Source organism: Neoarius graeffei, chromosome 8 (assembly GCF_027579695.1).
Source record: "Neoarius graeffei isolate fNeoGra1 chromosome 8, fNeoGra1.pri, whole genome shotgun sequence".
NCBI lineage: Eukaryota > Metazoa > Chordata > Actinopteri > Siluriformes > Ariidae > Neoarius > Neoarius graeffei.
Window position 1 is genome coordinate 79,804,789 of NC_083576.1, and position 25,147 is coordinate 79,829,935.

The 25,147-nt window shown below is 42.2% G+C and overlaps 1 protein-coding gene across 12 annotated transcripts in view; it reads left to right on the plus strand.

Moving 5' to 3' along the window:
• Positions 1 to 25,147, plus strand: part of ppfibp2b (PPFIA binding protein 2b) — a 276,871-nt gene that overhangs the window by 249,249 nt on the left and 2,475 nt on the right. For all 12 annotated transcript variants that reach the window (XM_060928294.1, XM_060928299.1, XM_060928300.1 and 9 more), the window contains 8 exons: positions 9,450 to 9,585; positions 13,438 to 13,566; positions 13,925 to 14,078; positions 16,317 to 16,428; positions 20,596 to 20,684; positions 20,770 to 20,892; positions 21,477 to 21,608; positions 21,707 to 21,895. In XM_060928294.1, coding sequence (XP_060784277.1) covers positions 9,450 to 9,585; positions 13,438 to 13,566; positions 13,925 to 14,078; positions 16,317 to 16,428; positions 20,596 to 20,684; positions 20,770 to 20,892; positions 21,477 to 21,608; positions 21,707 to 21,895 — 1,064 coding nt within the window. The remainder of the gene's footprint in view (positions 1 to 9,449; positions 9,586 to 13,437; positions 13,567 to 13,924; positions 14,079 to 16,316; positions 16,429 to 20,595; positions 20,685 to 20,769; positions 20,893 to 21,476; positions 21,609 to 21,706; positions 21,896 to 25,147) is intronic.

The following is a 25,147-nucleotide window of genomic DNA, read 5'->3' on the forward strand; positions in this document are numbered from 1 at the left end:
ACACTACTGCCTCCGCCGAGTGCGCGCACGCGCACACCGCATGTCGGGGCCGCGGATCAGCGAAGTCTGCGGGGAATTTGTGGTTATTATCGGTACAAACAGCGCGAATCACAACTTAAATGAGTGCGGTTCAGTTTGACATTGTCAGTCCGTTAGATAAACATTTAATTTTATTAAAATCAAAAATTAATATTTAGAACCTGTGGGCTACAAAAATAATAGTCATTAAAGTAGCCGGCTGGACTTAATTGTGTGCCGGCTGTATGGCCGGCAGCCGGCGCTTGTGGAAAGCCCTGTATAGGGCCTGACTAGCCTTTGGTAACACACTAAACGAATTATCTTTCATTTTTGGCACTTTTCCTGTTTGTGTAGATGGGAAGACATACTGAGAATCCAAATCGCCAACATTTGAAATAATAATTGTTTTGAATTATTTCTTGTCTTATTTAATGAAGGTTGTAATAGAATTAGCCTACATTTGGCTTAAGCTGGATGAGACAGAGACATAATTTTATAGCCATTTGTTAAACAGCTGACAGGGAACGTAATTAACCGTTCCGGGAACGAAATTTTTTGTTCTAACTGGTTCGGGAACGTCTATTTAATGGTGGAACCCAAAACCGGAAACGTTAAAATTCCGTTTCTGTTCGGAACGAACCAATAGGAAAAAAATTCTGGTTCAAAGCCCTGCTCTGCAGTCACTGCAGCGTTAACAAGTGTCTGTGTTAATTAGGAACAAGCGTACTGGCTTTGCCCCTCACCTTCCCTGGCCCCGCCCTCCATTCACAAACCGACGCTCGGCCACGCCCCCGCCGCCACACCTAGCTAACATCAAAACCCCCAAAATTTGACACCACAATAACATAATTATCTGTAATCTGTGGAGCAAGAGCAAAAACAGTGTGGAGAAAATCTGGTATGACAGGAAGTTGACAGTGTGATGTGATCAGCTTGTCTGCATGCTCACAAAAAAAAAAAAAAACCTCAGACTAGTTCTAAGCCCAGAAATGAGTTAATGGTATGCAAAATGGTGGAGCCACAGTGCTTCAAGATCCATGAAAGCATACTGATAAGCTAACTGCTAGCATGTTAACAGTTATCATGTTAACATGTTAACTGCTAGCAATCTAACAGCTAGAATGCTAACATGCTAATTGATAGCATGTAAACATGCTGTGGGTAACTTGCTAAAATGCTAAGGCCAACATGCTAACAGCTAGCATGCTAACATGTTAAAGCTAGCTTGCTAAAATGCTAAGGCCAACATGCTAACAGATAGCATGCTCAAATGCTATGGCTAACTTGTTAAAATGCTAAGGCCAACATGCTAATAGCTAACATGCTAGCATGTTATGGTTAACATGTTAACTGCTAACAAGCTAATTGTTAGCATGCTAACACGCTCTGGCTAATATGCTAATTGATAGCATGGTAATATGCTAGCAGCTAACATGTTAACACCCAGCATGCTAACATGCTAATGGCTAACATGTTAACTGTGAGCATGCTAAGGCTGATATGCTAATATTCTAACAGCTAGCTTGCTTACATGCTAAAGCTAACATGCAATGGCTAATGTGCTAACTGATAGCCTGCTAATATGCTAACAGTTATGATGCTAACAGTCAGCATGCTAACAAGCTAAGGTTAACATGCTAACTGGAAGACGTCTGGTTTGGATCATTTCGCTTGATGCTATGTGGTGCATGCAGTTTGAAACCAGTGGCTAAAAGAAAGGAAGAATAAAGAAATAAATTTCAAATGCGAAACGTGTTCTGATAGATTGACTATTTTTGGTGTTGGGACAGAATGGGGAATACATTTAGATTTTTTTTTTAATGAAATGAATGTTTCTTTTTCATGTGCTCTGTAAAATGACACTCTTTCAACCTTCCACACTTCTTGCTGTCATCCAGCAGCTTTAATCACAACCCGGCTTCTTTTCCTCTCACTGTTTCTAACACCACGGTGTTCCTGCATGGGCTGCTCTTCTTCTTTAATCCCTCACTCCATCACCGTGGCTGTCTCCGCTCTCGTCTCCTCGCTGCTGTGTTTCGCACTCTGGTGTGAAGATCGCTGCAGGAGTGCCAGCGTCCCGGCGTTAGGTACTGTACTCTCTCTCTCTCTCTCACCTTTGCTTCCGTTTCAGTTTCAGCATCAGACATTAAAGCAAGAAAAGCTCTCTGTAAAGACAGAACTGTAGATGAGAGGAAAGAAATAGTTACAGAGCGTTTCTCTGGCTTCTGAGGGACGAGACACGAGGGTATTATTTTTTTCTAAGTTATAAAATTACAACCCCGATTCCAAAAAAGTTGGGACAAAGTACAAATTGTAAATAAAAACGGAATGCAATAATTTACAAATCTCAAAAACTGATATTGTATTCACAATAGAACATAGACAACATATCAAATGTCGAAAGTGAGACATTTTGAAATTTCATGACAAATATTGGCTCATTTGAAATTTCATGACAGCAACACATCTCAAAAAAGTTGGGACAGGGGCAATAAGAGGCTGGAAAAGTTAAAGGTACAAAAAAGGAACAGCTGGAGGACCAAATTGCAACTCATTAGGTCAATTGGCAATAGGTCATTAACATGACTGGGTATAAAAAGAGCATCTTGGAGTGGCAGTGGCTCTCAGAAGTAAAGATGGGAAGAGGATCACCAATCCCCCTAATTCTGTGCCGACAAATAGTGGAGCAATATCAGAAAGGAGTTCGACAGTGTAAAATTGCAAAGAGTTTGAACATATCATCATCTACAGTGCATAATATCATCAAAAGATTCGGAGAATCTGGAAGAATCTCTGTGCGTAAGGGTCAAGGCCAGAAAACCATACTGGGTGCCCGTGATCTTCGGGCCCTTAGACGGCACGGCATCACATACAGGCGTGCTTCTGTATTGGAAATCACAAAATGGGCTCAGGAATATTTCCAGAGAACATTATCTGTGAACACAATTCACCGTGCCATCCGCCGTTGCCAGCTAAAACACTATAGTTCAAAGAAGAAGCCGTATCTAAACATGATCCAGAAGCGCAGACGTCTTCTCTGGGCCAAGGCTCATTTAAAATGGACTGTGGCAAAGTGGAAAACTGTTCTGTGGTCAGACGAATCAAAATTTGAAGTTCTTTATGGAAATCAGGGACGCTGTGTCATTCGGACTAAAGAGGAGAAGGACGACCCAAGTTGTTATCAGCGCTCAGTTCAGAAGCCTGCATCTCTGATGGTATGGGGTTGCATTAGTGCGTGTGGCATGGGCAGCTTACACATCTGGAAAGACACCATCAATGCTGAAAGGTATATCCAGGTTCTAGAGCAACATATGCTCCCATCCAGACGACGTCTCTTTCAGGGAAGACCTTGCATTTTCCAACATGACAATGCCAAACCACATACTGCATCAATTACAGCATCATGGCTGCGTAGAAGAAGGGTCCGGGTACTGAACTGGCCAGCCTGCAGTCCAGATCTTTCACCCATAGAAAACATTTGGCGCATCATAAAACGGAAGAAACGACAAAAAAGACCTAAGGCAGTTGAGCAACTAGAATCCTACATTAGACAAGAATGGGTTAACATTCCTATCCCTAAACTTGAGCAACTTGTCTCCTCAGTCCCCAGACGTTTACAGACTGTTGTAAAGAGAAAAGGGGATGTCTCACAGTGGTAAACATGGCCTTGTCCCAACTTTTTTGAGATGTGGTGTTGTCATGAAATTTAAAATCACCTAATTTTTCTCTTTAAATGATACATTTTCTCAGTTTAAACATTTGATATGTCATCTATGTTCTATTCTGAATAAAATATGGAATTTTGAAACTTCCACATCATTGCATTCCGTTTTTATTTACAATTTGTACTTTGTCCCAACTTTTTTGGAATCGGGGTTGTACTTGCATGACAGTATCACAAACATGCCATTCGACAAATAATCACCTTAAACTTTGATGCAGACTTGCAAACATGCAATTCAAACCCGCCCTCAACTCTCCACATGTTCCGCCCACTTTCCTGTTTTAAATTTACATATTGAAATATGATAGGTTTTTTATATTATGATATAATAACCTAAATCTGTCTTATGTTGAATGCTTAGGTTTTCCAATGAGATTTTTAGCTCCTCCCTTCCTTCCTGTTGTGTCCTTTCAATCACGTTGGAAATTTGGTTCAGACGCAATAATGTCCAAAAGTTTGTACGCCCACAGGACAAAGGGAAAGACAGTATTGTCGCATAATGAAAGTGAGAAGGGCACTCGGTAGAGTGTATACCTCCACCAAGCTACATATTATCAACATCAAAATCAAATCATTTAAACATCGGATAATACTAAGACGGAGACAAAAACATAACCTCCTCCAACAAAGTTGGTGGTGGTAATAAAAAAAAATTGTCAAATGGTGCATGTTAAAGGTCCTGACAGCAAAGTCGTCTGAAATTTTCACATTTTTTATCGTGCATGGTATTTTCCTATGTCCCGCAAGAATGATATCATGTGGACGAGACGTGATCATTTTGATGTCCTGAGGGTCGTTTTTCTCCATTTTGGGACTGTTTTCCTCCCTCTTGAGGTAAACAGTATGAGTATGGCCCAACGGAAACAGGAAACAGCCGAACGCAAGGCACTTGAACTAATTAGCATAATTATGGAACTGTGTCCCACCAAGATGATGACGCATGGAAAACATCGTGACTCTGCATCAACCTCGGAGGGTTTTGAGTCGCGTGGATGTAATTTGTGGTTGACATTCGCGAAAAGATCCGTGAAACAAAAGACAAATATACCTTTTCTCTGTTACTGCTTTTGTGTTATGGTTTCTCATCTCATTATCTGTAGCCGCTTTATCCTTCTACAGGGTCGCAGGCAAGCTGGAGCCTATCCCAGCTGACTACAGGCGAAAGGCGGGGTACACCCTGGACAAGTCGCCAGGTCATCACAGGGCTGACACATAGACACAGACAACCATTCACACTCACATTCACACCTACGGTCAATTTAGAGTCACCAGTTAACCTAACCTGCATGTCTTTGGACTGTGGGAGAAACCAGAGCACCCGGAGGAAACCCACGCGGACACGGGGAGAACATGCAAACTCCGCACAGAAAGGCCCTCGCCAGCCCCGGGGCTCAAACCCAGGACCTTCTTGCTGTGAGGCGACAGCGCTAACCACTACACCACCGTGCCGCCCCTGTTATAGTTTCTTTCTTTGTAAAATCAAAACATTAGGTGTATAACTCCATACTGAGACTCGCCAATCCAAGAGCAGCACTGCAAATTCTTCATCTGTTTTCGCGCCTGTTTTAAGCTTCAGTCGATCTGTCCCTTAACAAAAATTCTTGCGGACAACCTTTTGGATGCCATCGCTTTTCTAGCGCGTTTTCAAGCTGATTCGCTTTCATATTTTCCTTTTCTTTTCCGCTGGCTTTTAGCTGGCGGGAGAGCCAAGTCCGCCATGTTTGCCCACGCCGACTTCCATCCATCCACCATTATCTGTAACCACTTATCCTGTGCAGGGTCGCAGGCAAGCTGGAGCCTATCCCAGCTGACTACGGGAGAAAGGCGGGGTACACCCTGGACAAGTCGCCAGGTCATCACAGGGCTGACACATAGACACAGACAACCATTCACACTCACATTCACACCTACGGTCAATTTAGAGTCACCAGTTAACCTAACCTGCATGTCTTTGGACTGTGGGGGAAACCGGAGCACCCGGAGGAAACCCACGCGGACACGGGGAGAACATGCAACTCCTTGAACCCAGCAAGAAGGTTCTGGGCTTGAACCCAGAACCTTCTTGCTGTGAGGTGACATTGCTAACCACTACACCACCATGCCGCCCCACGCCGACTTGTTTTGGTTAAAAGTAGCTCAAGCATGCCCGATGGTGGTCACATGATATTGTTGCTCACTTACTTTGGCAATCTCCAGAATCGTAAAATGCGGGACTCATTTTATCTCGGCAAAACATTTACACACAGGATACATGGTGTGTGCGTGTGCGTGTGTGTACTAGGGATGTTAACCGATGACCGTTTGACCGGTGGTTGACCGAATCAACGTCAACCGGTTAATTTTTTTTGGTTGTCGGTTAAAAAAAAATCAATCGTTTTGAAGCTGCCGATTTTGGAGCGGACAGCTGACAAATCAGAAACACCCATTCAGTCATGTCCCGCCCCAGTTAAAGACAGCTGACAAATCAGAAACACCCATTCAGTCATGTCCCGCCCAGCTGCCACTCGGCGAAAGAAAAGTGTAGACACCGGCTTTTTAGCTTACAAATTACTATTGTTTTTTTTTTTTTTAATTATTAGAAGGCACATGGAGTTTAGTCCTGCCTTGGCCAGTGCATTCTGAAAGTATGTTTCGGTCTGTAGCCAACAATGCATGTTATTGCAGATCATATCTCTCTGCACAAACTAAAGGCGCAGATGCCGACTTTTTTTTTTTTAATCGCGCAGATCCGTTTTTTTTTTTTTTTTGGGGGGGGGGGGGGGGGGGACGTTGGAGTGTCCGATTGTAATTTCAAGGTGGATTCTGTATTAAAATTACTAAATAGGCGGGTGCCGTTGCAGTCCATGAGGCGTGGGGGGTGTGAAAGGAGGGCAGTGGATCGGGGGGCTGCGCGCGTTTGCGCGGAAGCTGCGCAATCAGTAGATCAGAATGCGCACATTAAATTTTGTGCGGGCACGCGGCTTTCTGATTTGCTGTTTTCTTCTCGTGCTTGTACTTCCTGTGTTTCGTGGACTGTGGTGGCATTTGCTTATATGCAGAATTTGCTTTGATGAAGTTGTGGTCGGATGCTCCAAGGCCCCCCCTTGGGAAAGGAAGGTCGGATCTGCGCGATTCAGCCGTGGAGAGGGCGGCATCCGTCAAAAGGCGCGCCGTTTACATCCCTGTAATAATTCCAATTCGAGAATTTTAAACTCATAGGTTAACCGACTTTAACCGGCTAATGAGGCTCGGTGGTCGGTCAAGATTTTTTTTTAGTTTTCGCCATCCCTAGTGTGTACAGCAGCGAAACATCTCGAAAATGCAACATCAATAGAAATATAACATATTTGCCCCGAATTCAACTTTGCAATCAGAACCTTTAATTGATATCATAACACAATAAAGCCAACTGATTTCAGTTCTTTAGTTTTAATCTCCATAAATATTCTCTAAAAACTGGTAAGCACATGTTTTACCTTTAGAAGTGCCTTTGTATCATATCAACAGCTTTTGGAAAGACCAACACTAAAGAAAAACTCTTACAAAGTCACTGTGTGATACGCAGAGCTGAGAACGTTCTATTACTTTCTGCCTAATGAGACATAAACAGCATGATAAATGATCACCAGAATAATTCTAGACTCATATGTGAAATGCAAAAACAGTCCCAAAAGGGTTTTCCTGCTTCATAAACAAAATCAATATCTACTGTTTTTTTTTTTTAAAGCTAGACGGCCTTTCAATTTCATAAAATCGGTGAAATTTAGTTCCGTCTGAAATGTGGTCATTGTGATGTATGTTTATTTCTGTAATATCTCACAAAATATCAGGCCGTTCTGTTCTGTGGCTGGGAAGTTATTTAATTTGATGGGATTAAAGCAAATAATGTACATGAAATCACTCGCTTTGCGCAGTCAAGCGGACAGAGGAAGTCCGTGTGTGTGTGTGCACAAGCGCAGGTTTACCTTTGACTGTGCACTGACAGTTCCATCATTCTGTCGCTAAACGAACAGCTGATCACACCGAGGTGCTCGCTGAGCGCCAATATTTATTAGTTTGGTCCTGCGTTTCCTTTCCTTCATATATAACATAACGTCTTTTCTTCTCGCTTTCTTTCCGTTACTGTAGTCGGTCTTTCACGTTTCATTCGCACACTCACGTCCTCCATTTTTCTCTCCTGTTTCAAATTTGTATCCCACAATGCCTTGCGCAAACGGGGAAAGACCACCACGTGATGTGATGCATGACGTAGTATCTTGAATTGGGTCATGGTGAAGCAGGAAAAATAGTAGAGAATTTAGGGCCACATGACCCTAAATTCATTAATTGTTCTATTTTTAAAAAAACTAATAAAATTGGAAGTCTGTGATTCGAATTCAGTAGCTTTCGGTCCACTAAACAAAAATAATTGGGTGTCGGGGAAAATTCTTTTTATGACCTACACTTAGGGCAGCACGGTGGTGTAGTGGTTAGCGCTGTCGCCTCACAGCAAGAAGGTCCGGGTTCGAGCCCCGTGGCCGGCGAGGGCCTTTCTGTGCAGAGTTTGCATGTTCTCCCCGTGTCCGCGTGGGTTTCCTCCGGGTGCTCCGGTTTCCCCCACAGTCCAAAGACATGCAGGTTAGGTTAACTGGTGACTCTAAATTGACCGTAGGTGTGAATGTGAGTGTGAATGGTTGTCTGTGTCTATGTGTCAGCCCTGTGATGACCTGGCGACTTGTCCAGGGTGTACCCCGCCTTTCGCCCGTAGTCAGCTGGGATAGGCTCCAGCTCGCCTGCGACCCTGTAGAACAGGATAAAGCGGCTAGAGATAATGAGATGAGATAAGATCTACACTTAAAATCTGAAAGGCAGTCTAGCTTTAACAGTTATTCCACAAAATCGAGTCATACATGAGCTGATCGCCGACGAGGCCCGTAGCACTGAGTTGTCTATAAGCCATGTACGACGAGATTGATTGGAATGACTGTTTTATTCTATCCACATTCACTGGATTTCGAGAAACAGAGCGTATTTATTTTTATTTTTTGCAAATTCGATAAAGAAAAACTATACAAAACGTCCGACAAAATAATTTCCGCTTAGAATAATTTCCGCCACATGACCCTAAATTGATTAATTGTTCTATAAAAAAAAACGAATAAAATTGGAAGTCTGTGATTTGAATTCAGTAGCTTTCGGTCCACTAAACAAAAATAATTGGGTGTCAGGGAAAATTATTTTTATGACCTACACTTGAAAAATCTGAAAGGCAGTCTAGCGTTAAATTATTAACCCTGATTGTTTTCAGCATTTTAGGTCAGATTTGATTTACTTGATTCAGAACTAATTGAGAAGTACAAGCTTCAAAATGTAAGGCATGACAGTACATTTTGAAGCAAAATGTATTCTCCAAGCAGAAGAAAGCAAGCATTAGTAAATAGCTCCAGCACTATAACACATTGTGTTTCTCTCCATCCTCTCATGCATGCCTCAGCACCACGCTGGAAGCTCGAGCTTTTCACAGCCGGTGGGTAAACATCTGATCGCTCAGATACGCAGTGTAAAACCCCAGAGCTGTTCACAGTTTGGCGTCTTTCCTGCTTTAATGCAAATCATTTAGCTCTTGGGTTATTCTCAGAGCCCTTCATGAGATGTCTACGAACAGGAAACATATCAAACTGTGGGCTTGGGGATTTCCTGTCGGAAATAAATCTTCAGGAGTTAAATGGAGTGCCTTCTGTTTTCTCAGCAAAGTCGGAGAAGACGGATGAGTCCACGCTGTCGGATGTGTCGCCCATGTCATCAGGCATGGACTCGGGCCAGCAGTCGCCTGTTTCTCCTGAGAATAAGAAGAATCAGAAAGGCATCAGGAAGCTGTGGGGAAAGTAAGCCATCTTCTGAGTTCTCCTATTTGTTCCATTGTCTCCATTTTCATGCCAGTGATATAAATTAGACCACTGAAATATAAATATTAGTCGCGCCACGGGATTTTTGTACCAGATGCTCTGTTTACAGAATGTGTAGGAACAGCAATGAAAAGGGTGCAATATTTTGCACTGTGTTTGCTGGCTGATCCAGTAACTATCAACGAATAATCACCTCAGTAGCGCCCCTACGGGACACAATTTACATTTGCCACTTTTAACATCATTCACGACTGAGACAAGTGTAGAGCTTCCTTCTCATCTCATCTCATCTCATTATCTGTAGCCGCTTTATCCTGTTCTACAGGGTCGCAGGCAAGCTGGAGCCTATCCCAGCTGACTACGGGCGAAAGGTGGGGTACACCCTGGACAAGTCGCCAGGTCATCACAGGGCTGACACATAGACACAGACAACCATTCACACTCACATTCACACCTACGGTCAATTTAGAGTCACCAGTTAACCTAACCTGCATGTCTTTGGACTGTGGGGGAAACCGGAGCACCCGGAGGAAACCCACACGGACACGGGGAGAACATGCAAACTCCGCACAGAAAGGCCCTCGCCGGCCACGGGGCTCGAACCCAGGACCTTCTTGCTGTGAGGCGACAGCGCTAACCACTACACCACCGTGCCGCCCCGTAGAGCTTCCTTCTGCCATAAAAATCAGCGAATGACATTTTGATTTGTAGTGAAAATGCGTCAATCATGCGAGCGCAGTTTTTACGCAACATTCGCTTGGCGGCAATAACAGTTCACTACGTGTTTTCTTGACCCACTGAGCAGCCTTTTGTAGTCTGTTGCTCAACAAATCAGGGAAATTTGCCAATAATATACAGTTGAGATTGTCTCCTGATGGATTCACAAAGTTCTGTATCATCTGTAGTCCGTGCCTGGAGAATGGACCATTTTGGGTTGCGCGCAGATGATTTCATGTCAGATTTACAGTAACTTCCCTCGGTCCAATTTCACTTTGGTTTGTATTTCCTTCATACAGAGGCTTGGTAGTGTAATGCAGCAGGTATAACTCAAAATCCATAATCTGAGCATCTGGTATGAAAATCTGGTACACTGACACATATGATTCCATATGGTAAAGTCAAAGTCTCTCCCGTGCCAGGACCTGGTCTTACCAGGTACCGGTAGTTTCCTGTCCCAGTGCTAACCAGGCCCTTAAGGCGTATTGGGTGGCACCAATCGCCATTTCTATAGTCCTCGGCCTCACGCCTATTACATATCGAGGGTTACAGTGTGGGGCTGGTAAGAGTTTGACTCCCAATTCACATCTGTATTGCGGCACCTCACCAGTTGGGAGAAGGTACCATTTTTGTGATGTTCTTTGGTATGACTCAACCAACTTGTGATCTCCTGATCAAGAGGCGGACACACTAACCACTCCTCCAACTCATGGTACGATTCCATATGTAAGGAATGAAATATGTTGTGCTATTATGGGAAAATAATCAGCTACAAGGTGCTGTGATGTAGCCCGAGTTATTGTTTTTTTTAAAGATTTTTTTGGGGGCTTTTTTCACCTTTATTGGATAGGACAGTGTAGAGACAGGAAATGAGCGGGAGAGAGAGACGGGGAGGGATCGGGAAATGACCTCGGGCCAGAATCGAACCCGGGTCCCCGGATTTTTATGGTATGGCGCCTTATCCACCTGAGCCACGACACCCCCAGCCCGAGTTATTGTTACCAGTTCACAGTTGGTTATTTTCCAATAATAGCATGTCCTCAAGTGCTTTTTTTTTCACCAAAGCAATTACCAAGGCTAACAATTCTTATCTTCATTAAAAAATGGTACGTTGTAGTTTTTATCCATTTATAGTGACAGTTAATGTTGTGGAACGTCTGCGAAATATAGTTCCTGTTATCATTTACTCACTTTATAACAGCAATAATCAGTCCTTCTTCCCTCACCAGCCTTTCCTTCTTTCTCTCTTGAAGTTAATTAGACAAAAACTTTGCAGCCTGTCATGTTACCGAGAAACCGTAATACGTAAACCCGTCTTTCTGTATCTGGATGTAACTTTTGCCAAAAACGTTTAAAAAAGTAACCTGAAAACTTCACCATATCAACAATTCCACTCATTTTGTAAAACTCAGTATACTGTACGGCCCATTCTATAATTGCGGGTACGTTTCAAACATTGACTCTGTTAGGCCAAGTTTACATTAGACCGTATCTGTCTCGTTTTCTTCGCGGATGCACTGTCCGTTTACATTAAACCGCCTGGAAACGCCGGGAAACGGGAATCCGCCAGGGTCCACGTATTCAATCCAGATCGTGTCTGGTCCGGTGCTGTGTAAACATTGAGAATACGCGGATACGCTGTGCTGAGCTCTAGCTGGCGTCATCATTGGACAACGTCACTGTGACATCCACCTTCCTGATTCGCTGGCGTTGGTCATGTGACGCGACTGCTGAAAAACGGCGCGGACTTCCGCCTTGTATCACCTTTCATTAAAGAGTATAAAAGTATGAAAATACTGCAAATACTGATGCGAATACTGCCCATTGTGTAGTTATGATGGTCTTTAGGCTTGCCATCCTTCCACTTGCAAATGGTAAGTGACGCGCATGCCCGACATGCACTGGGATCACACACACAGCGGCTCAGTCCCAAATCACTGCTCGTGCGTTCCACTCGCACGCTCTGTGAGCTGCGCAGGGCCGGAGTGCGCACCCTCCAGAGGGCACTCGCTGTTCAGGGCGGAGTGATTTGGAGCGCAGGATGCCTGCGGAGCCGAGCGTATCCGTGTATTGGCGTTGCTGTGTGCAGGCAAATCGTGTATTGGTGTTGCTGTGTGCACGCTAATCGTTTTAAAAACGTTAATCTGATGATCCGCTGATACGGTCTAATGTAAACCCCACCTTAGTCTTCGTCAACTCCGTTATCGTTAAACCGGGCAATCGATTCACAGACCTGAGCGTAACAGAGTTGACATTTTCCACCGTTTTGTGTCTTATCTCCATGTGCTAACCTAACCCTAGCTACCACACGGCATGCATGAAAACAGAATTTGATGGACTTTAATCATATTATTGTTTTTAAAACAAGAGCGAGAGATTCACTCCGATATTACAATAACAGATTTGATGAATAATTCACCTACTGTTGGTGTAAAATCCTCAAGATTTCGTTCAAGTTAATGAAAGAAGAAACAGAACATACCTCACTGCCTTTCTGAAGTTTCCTGCCAAAGGAAGTGACATCGCTCGGTGCAGGTGTCATGCGTATTATTAAAAGTCTTTGTGGATTTTAAGTGGTTTTATAACTGAGTTGACAAGAACATTGCCTCAAAAAAACAGACTGTTAGACTGAATCACTTCCTGTTTATTCGAGTTGAATGGATGAATCAGGAGTTGAAGACAGTCAGTAATGTGGGGGGAGGGGTGGGAGTCGTTTAGTTAACGTGTTATGGATAAATTGGGTCTAAAATGTACATCAAGCATCGCTATTGGTGAAAGTTTGCCAGAATTTGCTTTAATATTCAAAACTGATTCAATAAAGATTTATTTTGTGGAAAATCACAAAAGGTTTATCTCGGAGACGCAGAATGTACCCCGGATTGTAGAATGATCCATACGCAGAGCATCCTTGCATACAAGTCCCTGTGTCTGTGTAAACTGTTACAATAGAAATTATGTCATATTAGAACGTGCACATTTATATAAACTGCGTTTTGACTTGCACCTCCTAACCAATAGGATTCAACAGTGGTGTTGTTTAAATGCAAGTAATTTACAGTTATGTTCTGTAGTTAAATGATAGAGGGTAATATGTGGTCACGTCTGTTGTGTCAGGATCAGAAGGACGCAGTCAGGCGGTTTGCCTGCAGATGGTGTGGACAACAATGATTTCAAGAGGGGAGGAGTCCGTGCTACAGCAGGCCCTCGGCTGGCAGGTGTGGGCAACAGCAGAGATTCAGGACGGTACGATAAACACATTTAAGACTCAGGATACAGTGACTATAATCATTGAAAAAAACAATCAGTACACTTTGCGAGTGCAACCATGTGTCATTATTCAGTTCAAGTTTTATCAAGCACGCTTCCCATATTGGTCAATTTGTAGGTCTACAGCTGTAGCCCAGTGTAGCTCACAAAGTGATTTATATGGTGAGTGAACATAATAAATTGGCCACTGAATGTGTATAGAAATGGAAAAATCCTTTGATCTTTGGAAAAATCGATCGAATTTCAGAGTATTTTTAAAGTGACCGGGCAGCATTACTTATCTATGTATAAACTAATGATTACTTATTCAAAAAAATTGCTGTTTTTCTTTCAGAGACATGAACAACACTCCCTTTTCAAAGTGGTCATGTGATCAGGTGTGTTTGTGGCTGGAGGATTATGGTTTGGGACAGTATGTCCCCATGGCCAGACAGTGGGTGAGCAGTGGACAGACTCTCCTCTCGGCCTCCCCGCATGACTTCGAAAAGGTACACTTAGAAAAAAATGGATGCACACACAGAATACATGAATTCATGATGCACGGATGCACCCACAGACGTAAAGGCCATTCTAGACTGACACAGAGGCAGTAAGGGTTTCTGGGGGGAAAATAAAGAAATAAGGATTTCTGCAAACGATATTTCTGCAGGACCGAGTGGGATTAATCAAGAATGTGTGGTGGAGCAGGCAAGATTGGTCATTAGTGTCTGGAAGAGTGGGAAGGATTAGTCATGAGTGTCTGGAGGAATGGGCAGAATTGGTTATTAGTGTGTGGAGGAGTGGGTAGGGTTGATCATGAGCGTCTGGAGGAGATGCCGGGATTGGCCAGAAGTGTGTGTAGGAGTTGATAGGATTGGCCAAGAGTCCTGGCAGGAGTTGGTGGGATTGGTTGTGATTGTTCACAGTAGTGGGCTGGATTGACCAAGAGCAAGTCTTCCTTCAGGATTGTTCAAGAGTGTCTGCAAGAGTGGGTGGGATTGATCAAGATTGTTTGGAGAACCAGAAAATATTGGTCAAGCGTGTCTGCAAGAGTGGGTGGGATTGATCAAGATTGTCTGGAGGACCAGAAAATATTGGTCAAGAGTATCTGCAAGAGTGGGTGGGATTGATCAAGATTGTCTGGAGGACTGGAAAATATTGGCCAAGAGTGTCTGCAAGAGTGGGCGGGATTGATCAAGATTGTCTGGAGGACTGGAACATATTGGTCAAGAGTATCTGCAAAAGTGGGTGGAATTGATCAAGATTGTCTGTAGAACCGGAAAATATTGGTCAAGAGTGTCTGCAAGAGTGGGTGGGATTGATCAAGATTGTTTGGAGGACCGGAAAATATTGGTCAAGAGTCTCTGCAAGAGTGGGTGGGCTTGATCAAGATTCTCTGGAGGACTGGAACATATTGGTCAAGAGTGTCTGCAAGAGGGGGCGGGATTGATCAAGATTGTCTGGAGGACTGGAAAATATTGGTCAAGAGTGTCTGCAAGAGGGGGTGGGATTGATCAAGATTGTCTGGAGGACTGGAACATATTGGTCAAGAATATCTGCAAGAGTGGGCGGGATTGATCAAGATTGTCTGGAGGACTGGAAAATATTGGTCAAGAGTGTCTGCAAGAGTGGGTGGGATTGATCAAGATTGTCTGGAGGACTTGAAAATATTGGTCAAGAGTGGGCGGGATTGATCAAGATTGTCTGGAGGACCAGAAAATATTGGTCAAGAGTGTCTGCGGGATTGATCAAGATTGTGTGGAGGACTGGAAAATATTGGTGAAGAGTATCTCTAAGAGTGGGTGGAATTGATCAAGACTGTCTGGAGGACTGGAAAATATTGGCCAAGAGTGTCTGCATGAGTGGGCGGGATTAATCAAGATTGTCTGGAGGACTGGAACATACTGTATTGGTCAAGAGTATTGCAAGAGTGGGCGGGATTGATCAAGATTGTCTGGAGGACCAGAAAATATTGGTCAAGAGTGTCTGCAAGAGTGGGTGGGATTGATCAAGATTGTGTGGAGGACTGGAACATATTGGTCAAGAATATCTGCAAGAGTGGGCGGGATTGGTGAAGAAGCAATTTGTGAAAAATGCTATAATAATAATTCTTGAAAAAAAAAATGTTGTGTGTGTATATAGCATATATAGCAACACAGTAGTGTATATATATATATATATATATATATATATATATAGCAACACAGTTTGTTTTTCTTTACTCACAGTAATGAGCTGATATCCTTGTAGTAGTGTAGCCAATCAGAACGTGCGATTGCTCATATCCAGTGAATGTGGATAGAATAATTTCTATTACTGCAGCTCTGACAGTCATGTAGCAGCAAATGACAAGTTTACGTTAATGTGGTTGTTTGAATATAGTAAGATTCCATAGCTGATTATTTTCCTAGAACAGCACAACCCCCAAAAGTTTAATTCTTGAAATAATATTTATGTAATATGTATATAATGTCTAAGAATATGTACTAAGTGTGAATAGTTAAAACACACTATGCACTGTAGTAGTAATATGACCATCTGTTGATAATTACTATACAATATACTACAGGATTTATATTAATATTTCCACCATTTGTATTATTATTGGCATTGGGATTGGCTTTCAATAAACACCACCTTCCAGACAATACCTCACACTTTCTCAGAGTTATTAAGAAGCTTAAGATTTTTCTAACTCTTAGAGGAAGTGGTTTGGTAAAGGATTAATAACTGTGTTGGTTTATTAGGAGCTGGGGATGAAACACCCACTGCACAGAAAGAAGCTGCAGCTCGCACTGCACTCGTTCACCACACGGCAGACTGAGAAATCCGCAGAGCTCGACTACATCTGGGTCACACGTGAGTCAATCCATACTCATCATTCTGTTATGATCATAAATGAAAAAAAAACTGTTCTGGTATCTCTCAAATCATATGCTTGTGTACAATTTGAGATCTTATTTCAAAATTCATAACTGTATTCACACTGAGAAACAAAATCCAGATTTACAATTTCTCTCAAAAAAAGATTCTATTAGTCTCAGCTAATGTTTTTTTTTTCTTTTTTTAAAGTGTGTTCTCATTGCATGAAAAAAATAGTAAGTGTACGGTGTCAGGATTTATTTCGATTTGTTGAGATATTTTCATAGAATAGATAGCTTCATAAATAATTCTCAAACGTTTAAAGACTTGTTTTAATTAAACACAGGGAAAATGATTCTTAAATGCAAGATCAGCTCTTGAAAGTTTTTTTTTTTTTTTCTCACTTTTTTGGCATTGAAAAATATCAGTAGTACCAAATATTTCTGAGGAAAAGCGTACAATCATATACATTAAAAATCTTTTTTTAAAGGACCAAGTGGTCATACCAATAATAAACATAATACAGATAATACATTTAAAAATGGATCTGGATTAACCCTTTAAAGCCTGCATAATCAAAGAAATTCCTGGACGTAGGTTTCTGGGTTTTTTTGTTCTTGTTTTTTTGTGGGTTTTTTTTTTTTTTCAATTCTGAGCTCAATCTTTCAGTTAGTATCAAGTGATAATACATCATATGATTCAGAAGAACCTACAAGAATCTATCTTTCCTTTCTAGTGCAGTGTCAAGCCACCAGCATGCATTACTTTTGTGTAAGCATTCAATCATTGGCATTGTTAAAAAAAAAACCCTCCATAGTCAACCAGGGTCCATAAGGCTGATGAGTTATTGCCATGGCGTGGCGTCCGTCCATCCATCCGTCCGTCATCCACAATTCAGTTAAATCATATCTCCTCTATCGATTCTCCACAGATTTCCGTTCCGATTGTTTTGTTTGAAAGAACTCATCACTCCGCACAAAACTTGGTTGTTGTTTTGTCAAGTTTTGTGTGGAGCCAGTAATTAGGCCAAATTAACGAATTTTCCAGGCCTCTCACTAGAATTGTATCTCCTCTCTCATTTCTCATCCGATTTCAGTTCTGATTGATGTTTTGGGTCAATCTTCCTTGGAGGAACAAAACTTAGTCATTTGTTTGTTGATTTTCCTGTTGTAAACAATTTGTTTGCAACTTTGTTTACAACCCCGATTCCAAAAAAGTTGGGACAAAGTACAAATTGTAAATAAAATCAGAATGCAATAATTTACAAATCTCAAAAACTGATATTGTATTCACAATAGAACATAGACAACATATCAAATGTCGAAAGTGAGACATTTTGAAATTTCATGCCAAATATTGGCTCATTTGAAATTTCATGACAGCAACACATCTCAGAAAAGTTGGGACAGGGGCAATAAGAGGCTGGGAAAGTTCAAGGTACAAAAAAGGAACAGCTGGAGGACCAAATTGCAACTCATTAGGTCAATTGGCAATAGGTTATTAACATGACTGGGTATAAAAAGAGCATCTTGGAGTGGCAGTGGCTCTCAGAAGTAAAGATGGGAAGAGGATCACCAATCCCCCTAATTCTGCGCCGACAAATAGTGGAGCAATATCAGAAAGGAGTTCGATAGTGTAAAATTGCAAAGAGTTTGAACATATCATCATCTACAGTGCATAATATCATCAAAAGATTCAGAGAATCTGTAAGAATCTCTGTGCGTAAGGGTCAAGGCCAGAAAACCATACTGGGTGCCCGTGATCTTCGGGCCCTTAGACGGCACGGCATCACATACAGGCATGCTTCTGTATTGGAAATCACAAAATGGGCTCAGGAATATTTCCAGAGAACATTATCTGTGAACACAATTCACCGTGCCATCCGCCGTTGCCAGCTAAAACTCTATAGTTCAAAGAAGAAGCCGTATCTAAACATGATCCAGAAGCGCAGACGTCTTCTCTGGGCCAAGGCTCATTTAAAATGGACTGTGCCAGAGTGGAAAACTGTTCTGTGGTCAGACGAATCAAAATTTGAAGTTCTTTATGGAAATCAGGGACGCCGTGTCATTCGGACTAAAGAGGAGAAGGACGACCCAAGTTGTTATCAGCGCTCAGTTCAGAAGCCTGCATCTCTGATGGTATGGGGTTGCATTAGTGCGTGTGGCATGGGCAGCTTACACATCTGGAAAGACACCATCAATGCTGAAAGGTATATCCAGGTTCTAGAGCAACATATGCTCCCATCCAGACGACGTCTCTTTCAGGGAAGACCTTGCATTTTCCAACATGACAATGCCAAACCACATACTGCATCAATTACAGCATCATGGCTGCGTAGAAGAAGGGTCCGGGTACTGAACTGGCCAGCCTGCAGTCCAGATCTTTCACCCATAGAAAACATTTGGCGCATCATAAAACAGAAGATACGACAAAAAAGACCTAAGGCAGTTGAGCAACTAGAATCCTACATTAGACAAGAATGGGTTAACATTCCTATCCCTAAACTTGAGCAACTTGTCTCCTCAGTCCCCAGACGTTTACAGACTGTTGTAAAGAGAAAAGGGGATGTCTCACAGTGGTAAACATGGCCTTGTCCCAACTTTTTTGAGATGTGTTGTTGTCATGAAATTTAAAATCACCTAATTTTTCTCTTTAAATGATACATTTTCTCAGTTTAAACATTTGATATGTCATCTATGTTCTATTCTGAATAAAATATGGAATTTTGAAACTTCCACATCAGTGCATTCCGTTTTTATTTACAATTTGTACTTTGTCCCAACTTTTTTGGAATCAGGGTTGTATTTTCCATTAAATCGTGTCTCCTCCCTCCTTCACTTCTTAATGGATTTCAGTTCTGATTGTTTTATTTGAAAGAACTCGACCTTTGTCAATTCTTTGCTAACAAATTAGTAATTAGGTCAACTTCACACATTTTCTTCTGACTAGAATTGTATCTCCTCTCTCATTTATCATGTGAATTCAGTTCTGATCGATGTTTTGGGTCGATCTTCTCTCAGGGAACAAAATTTTCCTGTTTGTTGATTTTGCTGTTGTAAACAGTTTGTTGTGGAGGTTGGTCCTCTCTCGCATTTCAGTTCTGTTTAATGTTTTGGTCGTCATGGTTGTTTTGATGACAGACCAGATGAGCTCCTACGTCCTTGACGTTCTGGTTTTATTTTGTTTTGTTTTATTTCACTGTGAAAAGTTGTACAGTATTTAGGTGTTTTAGAGCTCCATGTGACGTTTGGTGCAAATCCACTTCTTCCTCAATTACACCTTTTCGAGCAACAGGGAACGGGTTCCGTTCTTGTTCGCGCACCAAAATTTGAACCGTTTACAGCATTTCGACCAAAAAATAATTGGTTCAGAAGTTGAAAATTTGCTTCCCAACTGGAGCCGAAATATAGCTGGTTTTTCCAGCGTGAACCGTCATGACATCAGTGGATGTGTCATTAGTTTGGAGAGGAAATGGAGCACAGCAGTGTAAAAGGATGCATCTTCAGAAAAAAATGGACCGAAAACATATTTGCAATAACAGAACAAAAGCTTGGAGGTAAGCAATGCGCACCACCATCTTGCGACTACTGTTTAATCCCGTTGTGAATTGTGCAACACTCTCTGTTCATGACGCATCCTTGATGACATTGGTTCCACTCCAAACTGGTGAAAACTTGGGCTGGTTTGCTAGCTGGAACCAAGATTCAAAGAATCCTGAACGGAACCGGTTCAAGAACCCATTCCCCACTGGTCGAAAAGGGGTGAGTGAGTTACAGCTCAGTGACTTCTCAATTTTGACACTAGGATGCAAACTTTAGCATTCAACATACAAGTGTGGGAGTCTTCCCCGCTTCATTCTAGTAAGCTTCTGTTCCCGTACCACATAATTGCGCACACTGTAAATCAGTCCTGGTTACCGTAAAGCAGAGAATCTCACAGCTCTGACACAATTTAAACCTCATTTCTATCGTAAATGGTCCAAAAGTTATTTAAGGATGAAGATGAATAAAGAGTTGATTTATTGCATCGGAGCAAAAAGAGTCAAACTCTGATCAAATTCTGATGATGAATTAAAACCACTGTTGCTGGAGGACTAAAAGTTTTGAACCCCACAGTAAATTGTATGATAGAATTTAATTTGGTTGTATTTGGTGGGTCACACAGGATGGCTGGACGATATCGGTTTACCGCAGTATAAAGACCAGTTCCATGAAGGCCGTGTGGATGGGAGGATGCTGCAGTACCTCACTGTGGTAAACACCTCGATATGGAATAGTGCATTTTTTTCTTTTTTTTTTTACATGCAGCGTCATACTGATGTGGTTCCTCTTTCCTCAGAACGACCTGTTGATTCTTAAAGTGAGCAGCCAGCTTCATCACCTCAGCATTAAGTGTGCCATCCATGTGCTGTATGTGAACAAGTTCAACTCGAACTGCTTGAAGAGGAGACCGGGGGATGAGGTGAGGCAAAGACAGGCTCTAGGATTTTTTTTTTTTTTAATAGTCTGTGTGAGGGTGGCACGGTGGTGTAGTGGTTAGTGCTGTCGCCTCACAGCAAGAAGGTCCTGGGTTCGAGCCCCGGGGCTGGCGAGGGCCTTTCTCTGCGGAGTTTGCATGTTCTCCCCGTGTCCGCGTGGGTTTCCTCCGGGTGCTCCGGTTTCCCCCACAGTCCAAAGACATGCAGGTTAGGTTAACTGGTGACTCTAAATTGACCGTAGGTGTGAATGGTTGTCTGTGTCTATGTGTCAGCCCTGTGATGACCTGGCGACTTGTCCAGGGTGTACCCCGCCTTTCGCCCGTAGTCAGCTGGGATAGGCTCCAGCTTGCCTGCGACCCTGTAGAAGGATAAAGCGGCTAGAGATGATGAGATGAGTCTGTGTGAGAGAAGATAGAAGACGGGAAGTGAGTTAAATCACAACACGGGCAGATATATACAGTACAACCATGTGTGGGAGAGAAAGGGTAGAAAAAGTGGTCGTTTTTGTATTTTAAAAAAGGCATAATATAATTAAAACCACTGTATTGAAGTGTCTACTTTTCCACAGTCACAAATCCTGACATCACCTTCCGAGGTGGTCCAGTGGTCCAACCACCGTGTGATGGAGTGGCTTCGCTCGGTGGATTTAGCCGAATACGCTCCCAACCTGAGAGGCAGCGGTGTGCACGGGGGTCTCATCGTGAGTAATGCATACACACACACACTGATCTATCCCAGTCCCTTATACTCCCATTAGGTGTAGATATAATTCAATCATGTTCTTCAATGAATCTCTAGATCCTAGAGCCACGCTTTAACTCGGACACGTTGGCGATGCTGCTGAACATCCCACCACAGAAGACCCTGCTGAGGAGACACCTCAACACCAACTTCAACTCCCTAGTAGGAAGCCAGGCTCAGCTGGAGAAACAGGAATACATGGAGTCTCAAAGCTACACGCCGCTCTCCACTACAGCTAAAATCCGGGTACTGCATCTGTCTCCAGTTCACTCATACAAATTATCATTTGCGATGGAGGGAAAGGTGTTTAAAATGTCCAAAACCAAACACTGAATCACTGAAAAGAACTTTCTCTTACGATGGTGCAAGAGTACGGAATTACTTACGTTCAAATATAAAATCATCGAGCAGGAAAAGTGAGTTAAAGAGAAATCTCTCGTCTGTTGGACTCTAATGTAATATCTGTAACTATTTATCATATAATTATGATATATAGTTATATATATGTTTAACAGTTATTCCGCAAAATCGAGTCGTACATAACCTGATAGCTGACGAGGCACGTAGCACCGAGTTGGCTACAACCCCGATTCCAAAAAAGTTGGGACAAAGTACAAATTGTAAATAAAAACGGAATGCAATGATGTGGAAGTTTCAAAATTCCATATTTTATTCAGAATAGAACATAGATGACATATCAAATGTTTAAGCTGAGAAAATGTATCATTTAAAGAGAAAAATTAGGTGATTTTAAATTTGATGACAACAACACATCTCAAAAAAGTTGGGACAAGGCCATGTTTCCCACTGTGAGACATCCCCTTTTCTCTTTACAACAGTCTGTAAACGTCTGGGGACTGAGGAGACAAGTTGCTCAAGTTTAGGGATAGGAATGTTAACCCATTCTTGTCTAATGTAGGATTCTAGTTGCTCAACTGTCTTAGGTCTTTTTTGTCGTATCTTCCGTTTTATGATGCGCCAAATGTTTTCTATGGGTGAAAGATCTGGACTGCAGGCTGGCCAGTTCAGTACCCGGACCCTTCTTCTACGCAGCCATGATGCTGTAATTGATGCAGTATGTGGTTTGGCATTGTCATGTTGGAAAATACAAGGTCTTCCCTGAAAGAGACGTCGTCTGGATGGGAGCATATGTTGCTCTAGAACCTGGATATACCTTTCAGCATTGATGGTGTCTTTCCAGATGTGTAAGCTGCCCATGCCACACGCACTAATGCAACCCCATACCATCAGAGATGCAGGCTTCTGAACTGAGCGCTGATAACAACTCGGGTCGTCCTTCTCCTCTTTAGTCCGAATGACACGGCGTCCCTGATTTCCATAAAGAACTTCAAATTTTGATTCGTCTGACCACAGAACAGTTTTCCACTTTACCACAGTCCATTTTAAATGAGCCTTGGCCCAGAGAAGACGTCTGTGCTTCTGGATCATGTTTAGATACGGCTTCTTCTTTGAACTATAGTGTTTTAGCTGGCAACGGCGGATGGCACGGTGAATTGTGTTCACAGATAATGTTCTTTGGAAATATTCCTGAGCCCATTTTGTGATTTCCAATACAGAAGCATGCCTGTATGTGATGCAGTGCCGTCTAAGGGCCCGAAGATCACGGGCACCCAGTCTGGTTTTCCGACCTTGACCCTTACGCACAGAGATTCTTCCAGATTCTCTGAATCTTTTGATGATATTATGCACTGTAGATGATGATATGTTCAAACTCTTTGCAATTTTACACTGTCGAACTCCTTTCTGATATTGCTCCACTATTTGTCGGAGCAGAATTAGGGGGATTGGTGATCCTCTTCCCATCTTTACTTCTGAGAGCCGCTCCCACTCCAAGATGCTCTTTTTATACCCAGTCATGTTAATGACCTATTGCCAATTGACCTAATGAGTTGCAATTTGGTCCTCCAGCTGTTCCTTTTTTGTACCTTTAACTTTTCCAGCCTCTTATTGCCCCTGTCCCAACTTTTTTGAGATGTGTTGCTGTCATGAAATTTCAAATGAGCCAATATTTGGCATGAAATTTCAAAATGTCTCACTTTCGACATTTGATATGTTGTCTATGTTCTATTGTGAATACAATATCAGTTTTTGAGATTTGTAAATTATTGCATTCCGTTTTTATTTACAATTTGTACTTTGTCCCAACTTTTTTGGAATCAGGGTTGTATAAGCCCTGTACAACGAGACTGAGTGAAATAACTGTTTTATTCTATCCATATTCACTAGATTTTGAGAAAAAGGGCATTTTTATTTTTACTTTTTGCAGATTTGATGAATAAAAACTTTATACAAAACGTCTGACAAAATCATTTCCGCTTAGAATGCAGTGTTGTAGTCGAGTCACTAAACCTCAATTCCGAGTCCAGTCTTGAGTCCCCAGTGTTCAAATCCGAGTCAAGTCCAAGTCATTAAAAAAAAAAATTGAGTCGAGTCTGAGAACAAGACTCCAACTGCACCATTTGACGGCGGCTGTTTCAGTGCAATTAACATTAGTTTGTTCCTGAACATGACGTATGAACAGATGAATGTGCTTCTCTTTATCAGGGAGTGTGAAGTATTCTGTCAGAGATGGTTGGGAGACGGATGTAAGTGCGGAAGGTGTGTTTATTAATACAAGTGAAGACGGTAAACAATCCAGAACGTCAGGAAAAATCATAAAACGGTGAAACAGGCAATAGGTCGAGCGACGCACAAACAGGCTATCGTAGACTTGGCAGAATCAAAGACGAGAAACAGGAAATCAGGGATCAGGAAACCAAACAAGGAAATAAGGCTCGGTAATATGTCAGCAACGCAACTCAATACTTCGCAAAGTAAGTGTGTTTTCACAGTTTTTATATAGGCACGCTGATTGCGCCTTAATCCTGTGCGGGTGCGAGTTGTTTACGGCGCGACACGAGAGTCCGCTTGGTGTGCGTGCTGTCTGGAGCGCGCCCGAGAGTCTATCTGATGCACGCGCTAAGGCGCGCAGGTGTGACACTCTTACATGAAATTAATACAAAAGTTAATATAGATATAAATATTCTATGCCAAATTATTATGGCATGTTACAAAAAAATAAAGAAACCATCTGAGTCCTCACCTCCAATTTACGCGTCCGAATGCAGTTAACGCACGAGTCCGAGTCCAAGTCATCAGTGCTCAAGTCCAAGTCAAGTCACGAGTCCGTAAAATTAGGGCACGAGTCAGACTCGAGTACTACAAGCCTGATAGAATGTAAACAAACCGGTGAAATGACAGTAGCAATTTGTGAAAAATGATATAATAATAATTCTTGAGAAATAAAAAAAGATACGTTCTTACCATCGAATATTTTTATTCCATATTTTGTTGGAGTTTTTTGTATTTTTTGGGGGTTTCTTTTTAAGGTTTTTTTTGGCGGTTGACAAACCAACTTAAAGGTGCCTTACCACCACTGACTGGGCTGGAGTGCGGAACAGGAGCTATTGGGGGAAAAAAACTATATTCGTTTAGCTA